This window comes from Euphorbia lathyris, chromosome 10 (assembly GCF_963576675.1).
Source record: "Euphorbia lathyris chromosome 10, ddEupLath1.1, whole genome shotgun sequence".
NCBI lineage: Eukaryota > Viridiplantae > Streptophyta > Magnoliopsida > Malpighiales > Euphorbiaceae > Euphorbia > Euphorbia lathyris.
In genome coordinates, this window is record NC_088919.1 from 67,162,311 (window position 1) to 67,171,440 (window position 9,130).

General features: G+C 28.2%; 1 protein-coding gene across 2 annotated transcripts; it reads right to left on the minus strand.

Moving 5' to 3' along the window:
- Positions 1-661: 661 nt before the first annotated feature.
- On the minus strand, positions 662-6,764 carry LOC136209803 (uncharacterized). Of its 2 annotated transcripts, none has more exons than XM_066001395.1 (4): positions 6,389-6,764; positions 6,128-6,286; positions 5,795-6,017; positions 662-925 (listed from the first exon to the last, which is right to left on the minus strand). In XM_066001395.1, exons 1-4 carry the CDS (start codon positions 6,551-6,553, stop codon positions 831-833), a joined length of 642 nt encoding a protein of 213 aa, XP_065857467.1. In that variant the 5' UTR covers positions 6,554-6,764; the 3' UTR covers positions 662-830. The 2 variants fall into 2 exon arrangements, with proteins under 2 accessions (XP_065857467.1, XP_065857465.1); XM_066001393.1 differs by having other exon boundaries at positions 668-925; positions 6,128-6,289.
- Between the last annotated feature and the right edge of the window lie 2,366 nt (positions 6,765-9,130).

A 9,130-nucleotide genomic window follows, 5' to 3' on the forward strand; every position in this document is an offset into this window, starting at 1 on the left:
GCTCGGCTCGATTACAACCATATTAATGACAATTAAAAGTTCTTCTATTAGGAAAATTAAAGAAGTTTTAGAAAGGTATTTCAATTATTTAAAAGTAACAAAATAGTAAGACATGCTTTCAAAAAAAAAATAGTAAAATGTCTTTGGATATTTTAAAGGAATTTGAATCCTACAAAAGTTAATTAGGAATTTACCTCAACTAAATAGAAATCATCCATTTAATCATAATTCTATTTTAAATAAAAAATTATGACTATTTAATATTGACTATAATAATTTCTGTATTGGTTCAAGAAGATTTGATACTGTTTAACAGAATGATTTTTTTTTTATGATTTTTGCTTAAATTGAAGATCTCAATTAATAATTTTTATTTTGTTGAAGTACCTAATTAATGATTTTATCAGTTTAATGTACCAATTTTAGTTTAGGTAGTATACCCATTTTATTTTTATTCCCAACAACTTAATGGGCTCCTCATTTTTAACCCTTAACAGTCCATGCCAAATTTACAAAAAGTCCACTTGTTCAGACACAGCTTTGGCTCATAACATAACTCATAAAGGCTGACACAAAGTTAGAATTTTTTAAAGGGTTAAATCAAGACAGCACAATCCCAGACAAGTTTATATTCAAACAATACCTGTTTTTGCAGTTCAATCCACAGAACAATTTTTTCTTTTTAATTTTTTTGACTTTGAAAAACTACATAATAATAGAGATTACTGATTAATTAATTAATTAACCTTCTAATCATCTCCTAACACATCTCTAATCTCTTAATTGTTTATTTATTTATATAATAAGCTTTTTATTGTCTACTTATAAAGCTAAAATTTGAGAATAGAATCCATCTCTGGAGGAAGATGATAATAGCATTCTTCTTGCTTGTTTACCCCCACCCTTCTCATTTCATGTTTAACACCTGCAATACAAATTAAGGGTAAAAAAGTCAAATTTAATCAGTGATTAAAAATTGGGTAAATTACACACATGACCCCTAAATTTTATACCTATAGCCCATAAACATTAAAAATATTATGATGGCTGCTTTACACTTTAGAACGGATAAAAATAATATGGTTTAAAGCACTATTTGATCTGTCACTTATCTAAAATTTTGTTATTTGGTCTCTAACTTATCCAAATTGGTAAAATTTCACCCAATTTGAATAGAGACTTAATAGATCCGTTATCCACTGTCACGTAGTGATATTTTGACATCTGAACTTGACACGAAACATGCCTTAAATTTTCTTTTTGCGACATAGATGTTCTTATGTAGAAACAATTAATTAAATTTTAAAAAAGAAAAAGTAAAAAACAAAACCATAAATTAAAATCTATCAAGTTAAAATGTTAAAATATTGTCACGTGTCAATGATATAACAGTTTTGCTAAATCTCCATCCAAATAATTTTACCAATTAGAATAGGTTAAATGTATGACCAAATAATAGACCACATACCAAAAGCTAAAATTTTGGATAAATTATGAGCCAAATAATAGTTTAACAAAATAATATTCTCAACTTTAATTCCTGAATTTTGTTGGATAAATCATGTAAGTATAGTTTAAATGGGAGAGATAAAATTATTTTTTAGACAAGAAATAAAAATAAAATCTAACAGAGGCAGTTATATAGGCAATATAATTTTAATCAATTTTAATTCTTAAATTTTTCATTTTGAAATTATCACTAATTAACTTTTGTTATTTTGAGATTATTATTCGTCATTTTGATGTGGGTTTTAAAGTTAAGAAGTCGTAATAAAAGTAAATGCATTTACTTTCAATTTTAATTCTTAAATTTTTCATTTTGAAATTATCACTAATTAACTTTTGTTATTTTGAGATTATTATTCGTCATTTTGATGTGGGTTTTAAAGTTAAGAAGTCGTAATAAAAGTAAATGCAAAGTTAAGAGTATAATTGTAATTTACTATTGCAAAATGATTAAAACTATCATTATTGCAATTGGGTTTTAATTAACTAATTAATTATATATGTCCTTATCTAATTAATTATTATCTGAAAGCTCTCAGTAACCAAGCATAGCATTCTGAATTATGCAACTGACATTTACTAAAAAGGTGAAATAACTTTAACAGAAATTTTTCCATTTTGGTTTTTGTAATAATGCCCCCAGTTTTCAGACCTCATAAATTGACATCCTTTTCTTATTTGATAATATCACAAATTTCATTTAATTATAAAGTATATTATGATTCAAAGGATTACTAATTCCATACCCACTTTAGTCTAAACTATAGAGTATATGGAAAATAAAAATTGAGAGACTTTTTAAAAATTAAATGTGCTAAGGTCCAAATTTATCCTTAGTAAGATTATTGAGAAGTTGAGATAAAATAATATTATGAAAAATAGATTTTTTTTTTGGTAGAAAATGAAAAGAAAAACGAACAACAACAAACTACCCAGGAATTAGCCTAGGGAAGCTAACCCCAATCCTATCTTCTAAGAGAAGAGGAGAGATGAAACTAGGGGAAACATGAAGGGTAGTAACGCCTAACGTCCCTTCATGGCCCGCCGCCGCCAAGATATCAGCAACACGATTCTGCTCTCTAAAAATGTGTCTGAACTCTACGAACTCAAAGGAGGAGCAAAGCCTTTTAATAGCTTTGATGAGGTTGCGATTGTTAAGACCCATAGAATGATTCTCAGAAATCATTTTGATTGCTTCCAAATTATCAGACTCCACTGAGAGCCTCTTAAATAAAATGAAAAATAGATTTATTATTACTTAAATAAAATATTATATTATAATACACTTAATTATATATTTTTAATTAAAAATAACTATATAATAATATTATCAATATTACTTTTATATTTGAATTAATATAATAAAAATTTATATAAACTTAATTAAATAGTTATAGAGGTAGAAGGATAAACTTGTCATTGAAGGACTAAATAGTTAGTTTTGTTAAACTCATATTCATCTGTGATTATTTATTTATTTCATATTATATATTAATCATCATCCGAGAGATAAAGATAGAGAAGCAGAAAGAACTGGTTACCAAAGATAACAAGGTACACGAACACCCCGTGCCACTCTCTATATTGTCTCTAGACTTAAAGATATATTCCATGTAAATTGCTTATATGAGGTTATTTGGTTTCAAAAAATTTCTAAATTGAAAATGTTAATTTTATTATTTCTTACGTTAATGATGTTTATGCACTAATATATTTTTCAAAAAATAAAATAAAATAAAATAATAGATAAAATATTTAGATATATATAAATTTAAATTCGATAAGCAACGAAAAAACATCCCAAGGTTATTACTATTCATCTGTGATTTTATTTATTTATTTTATATTGAAATATCAAATATATATATATATATAGTGCATTAATCATCACCTCACAGATAAAGATAGAGAAATAAACAAAAATCGTTACAAAAAACAACGAGGTGCACGAACACCTTGTGCCTATCTCTACCTTGTTTCTAGACTCAAAGATACATTCCATGAACCAAAATTGCTCACATGACATGAGGTTACTTGGATCTAAAATTTCTCCAAATTGGAAATGGATCCAAAATTTCTTTAAATTGGAAATGTTAATTTTATCATTTTTTACGTTAATAATATCAAAAAAAATGAAATAATAGATTGAATATTTAGATATACACAAATTTAAATTCGATAAGCAACGAAAAAACATCCTAAGGTTATTATTCATATGTGATTTTATTTATTTATTTTATAATAAAATATCAATTATAATATATATAATGCATTAATCATCATCCCACAGATAAAGATAGAAGTAGACAAAAGCGGCTACCAAAAACAACGAGAGGCACGAAACCCCGTGCCCCTCTCTACATTGTCTCTAGACTTAATATATATCCCATGAACCAAAATTGCTCCATGTAAGGTTGTTTGGGTCCAAAATTTCTCTAAATTGAAAATGTTAATTTTACCATTTTTTTAAGTTAAATGATATTTATGCACTAATGCTTTTTAAAAAATAATAAAAAATAATAGATTAAATATTTAGATATACAAAAGTTTAAATTCGATAAGTAACGGAAAAAATATTCTAAGGTTATTATTTATTAGTGATGTTTTATTTTTATTTTTTATAGGAAATGTTTTATTTATTTTATATTGAACTAAATTATAATATATATATTTTTTTTGAAGATATATAGATAATATCATTTATAATAAAAAAAATTGTTTGTAAGTATTAAAATAAGTTTTTTTTTTTTGAAGTAAGTATTAAAATAAGTTTAAAATACATTAATGTATTTTTAATAGTTTGTAAGTAGTTTTGAGAACACCAAACATTTTATTTATTTTATTGTAATAACATTAAATACAAAGATATATATGGAAAAAACAAGAAAAAAATATTAAATCTTTTTTTGGATTTTATCAAATCACAACTATTTCCAAACGTAGAAAAAATGTTAAATGTGGTTTTGATTTTATCAAATGACAATTATTTCTACACGAATAAATTATTTTTACACATGTTTAAAAAACAGAAATGACAACTATTTTTAAACATGAAAAAAATTATTAAATGTTTCGATTTTGTGAAATCACAACTATTTCCAACATATGGAAAAAATGTTAAATGTTGTTTTGATTTTATCAAATGACAAATATTTCTACACGGTTAAATTATTTTACACAATATCTTTGAAAAAACCGGAAATGACAACTATTTTCAAACATGAAAAAATTATTAAATGTTTTGATTTTATCAAATGACAACTATTTCCAAACGTGGAAAAAATGTTAAATGTTGTTTTGATTTTATCAAATGACAACTATTTCTACATAGATAACACGATATTTTTAGAAAACGGATATGTCAACTATTTTCAAGCATGGAAAAAATATTAAAAGTTTGGATTTTATGAAATGACAACTATTTTCAAACATGAAAACTATTAAGTGTTGTTTTAATTTTATAAAATGACAACTATTTTTAAACAGATAAATTATTTTTACACGACATCCTTAAAAGAATATTTAATTTTATAAAATGACAACTATTTCTAAACATAAAAAACTATTAAATATTGTTTTAATCTTATAAAATGACAATTATTTCTAAACGGATAAATTATTTTTACATAACATTCTTAAAAGGCTTTTTACATAAAAATCATATCTACTTATAAAATTACAATTAAATCATATTACAAAACTTAATTCTCAATATGTCACTATTTTCTATCTGTCAATCTATATATATATATATATATATATATATATATATATATATATATATATATATATATAATTTTATACCATAATTTATAAATTTTAGACCTCAATTCATTAATTATAAACTCTAAAAAATATATCTTAAACTCATAATTCATAAAATCTAGTTCTTAAAATATATGAAAAACAATTATTTGCTTAGTTTAACATTGCTTAAATTAATATTTGACATGGTTATAAATAATTTTTCAGTTATGAATTTCTGTGTAAATTTCCCTTCTTAAAAAACATTTAATTTTATAAAATGACAACTATTTCTAAACGGATAAATTATTTTGACACGACATCCTTAAAAAACGAAAGAAAAGTAATAATTAAAAACATGCAAAAACTAAATGATTGTATTTTTTTGCCCCATTAATTCTGCATTTATATCATCTTTGTCCTAAAACTTATAATAGTACATTTTATCATCATGATTCAAGACCAAAATACCCAAATCAAGCAAACCATACCAAAAAAAAATAAATAAGCAATATAAAAAATTTAAAAAAGTACACAAACTCACCTTGTTTCCTTTTAAAATCACCGCCGGCACAATAACCGGTGGTCGGATTCACAATCCGAGGATGGAAAACACCAGTGCCGCTTGATTCTTTCAAAACACGGCCACCGCTACAACCACCGTAATATCCGAATCCACTTGGCTGAAACGGGTTAACCCGATTCGAAATCGGATTCTGTTGCCTTCGCAAAACCCTATTCCTTGTATCCAAGTAGCTGTTATCAACCTATATACATGACAACGACAATGGAAAATCCCCAAATTAAGCTCCTGCAGTCAATTATTATTAAAGCTGCAAAAAAGTAACCGTACGAAATCAGAAGAAGATCAACGTACCCGATACGCATTTCCGGGGTTTTGCACCGGAGTTTGAATTCGGAACTCGTAACACGGTTCATACCGGCCCCAGGATGACCCGATTCCGCACCTTCGATCAAATTCCGCATCTAAACCCCCAAATCTAGCCGGAATGTAGCCGCGAACCGGCGGATTAAGCTTCTGACAACCGAAAAACAGAAAAAATAAACCGGATTAACGCATGCAAGGAAGGAATAGAAGAACATTATAAAAGAATTAGGGAGAGATGAGAAGAAGAACCTGAGAGTGAAATGCTGGTTTCCGATGCTGATTTTGAAGAAGAGAAAACGCGGCAAAATGTGTAGACAGATTATTCTCCATAGATGCATTATAGTATTCATTACGGAAATTATCAGGAGGAAGCCAAAGTTCACCGTCATCCAAATTCAGAGGAAACTCCGCCATTGGAAGAGATTTTAGGGGTTTCTGTATGTAAATTAGCTTGAAAAATGTAGAAATCGAAACTTACTTTGATTTTGATTTTCAAGGAAGAAGAAGAAGATGATGATTCAGAGCTCTAATTTCAAAATGACGTTACGATTTCCTTCCTCTCATCGAAAATTGAAGGAGAGAACTATATAAAGAGAAGATTTTAAGAACTGTTTGGGTAGAGAGATTTTAATTTTGTCTCTTCTCTCTGTACCTCTGGTTCTTATAATAATTAAATTTAAAACGATGAAAGTAATTATTTTAAGATAAATGAAAATAAAACTGATTATTGTCTAATTTAGCAATGTTTTAATAATTTTAAATATGATTATGATGATGATACAGAATATACTAAATTAATTAATTGCAGTTTCTTGCTCATATATTCATAATTGAAATATACGTTGATTTTATATAATTAGCAAAAAAATTTGTTTGGTTTAAGAAATAGATAATTTAAATGTTTACTTAATGGAGTTGATTTAAAATTACTTAATGAGCAAGTTTTAATTTTTTTTTTTTTTTTTTGGGGGGGGGGGGGGGGGGGGGAGGGGGGTGATTATTGTTTTGGGGAGGGAGAACTTAATTAATAAGTTGATTTCAAAGAGGGAAAACAAAATTTAAATAATAAGTGTTGATTTTTTTTTTTTTTTGAACCAATAAGTGTTGATTATTGAGAAATTAATTTTTCTTCAAAAAAAAAATATTGAGAAATTAATAAAATTGATTAGGTATAAATGGAAAGAAACTTAATTTTTTTTTAATGAAAACGAAATTCGAATAAAGTAAGAAACAACACAAGAGGAAATACATGACGGGAAATTTTTGATGTAGATTTCTAAATTAGACAACGAAACAACACAAACAACAAGATTATGAGTGTCATTCATGGACAAATTCAATGTCTCCAAAAAAAATTGGACTTTTCCGAAACATCTTTCACTAACACCCTTTGGAGAGTTAATTTCCTTCATGCATCAAATGAATCGCATAAAGCGAATATGAAGCTAACATTACATTTGTAAAACCAGATTTCTTCATAGAGACATACAACTGCTAGAATGCTTTGCAACTCGGCATGTAAAGTAGACATTGAAATATCTAATGGACCTCTATCAGACAATGCTACATCACGGTTGTTATCCTGAATAATAACACCAAACGCACTCTTGTGACCTCGAACTGAATACTTCGCAATGTAATTGATTTTAAACATTAAAGTCGGCAGTGTAGACCAACGAATCAGTGACCCGGCAGCTATTGAAGATGAATTTAGGATTTCACAATTACCTTCTGCTCGAGACCCTTCAACAAAATGGTTAGAATATTAACCAATAATTCCACAACTCTTTGTTGTCCCAAAAAAACTTCACTGTGAGCAACCTGATTTCTCTCTCCCCACAAGAACCACATTACTCTGGTAAATTACACACATGGCCACTGAATTTTACCCATTCTAACATTGTGGCCACTGAACTTCAATTCTTCATAGTATGACCATTGAACTTTACACTTTGTTACACTGGTGGCCACTGTGACCGTTGACCATCATTTGTGACCGTTGACTCTCCTTTTTGACCGGTTCTCTCTTTCTTTTCCTCTTTCGAAAACCTAGAATACTTATTTTACTTCTCTCCTCTTTCTCATCTCAATGGCAATTCATCTTTCCAAAACCAGTACATCTCTCTCTAACTCTCTTTTCTCTCTCTAACACCATTAAATCAATTATAGTAGATCACGAAGAATATAAACTCGGAGTAGCTTTGGTTCCTTCCAACAAAAAAACGAAAAAACATAATCAATTTTCAATAGGAGAAAAAAAAATTGAAAACCTAGGAAATGGTTATAGAATGAAGAGGTGAATTCGCATAATTCACTTCAATATTCCTGGGAAAGTGAAGTTATAGTAATCATACTTTGTGGAGGCGATTGAGAGTGAAGGAGAGAAGCTCAGATACGTAAGGCTGTTAAGAGGGAGGAGGCACGCCACCATTGATGTTGCCTCTGTATTTTCCACCTCCATTTGTTTGTTGAGGTTGAAGAAATTGGGAGCATAAGTGAGAGAGGATAGGAGATGAATGGCCATTTCTAAGCTCGACCATTCCTTCTCCGGTGTTGGCTCTGCCTGGATATGGTTCTTTGCTATAGACACAGAGAAAGTAGAGAAAGAGAAAGAAATGAAGGGTAAAATAGTAATTTTAGGTTTTAGAATGGTGAAAGGGGAGAGACAGTGGTTAAAAGGGGAGTCAATAGTTGAAAAGGGTTGGTCAACAGTCAGAGTGGCCACATGTGTAACAAAGTGTAAAGTTCAATGGCCATACCGTGAAAAATTAAAGTTCAATGGCACAATGTTAAAATGGATAAATTTCAGTGGCCATATGTGTAATTTACCCCACATTACTCCACAGAACACAACCTGCTCACTGTTTGACAAGACCAGAAATACATTCACCAGTCATTCCTTACATAATGAACCAACAAACTGATAAAGCTTTGAGGATAGATTCGCCCACTTCCAATAATCCTGATAAGTTATGCAATCCTAAAAAATAT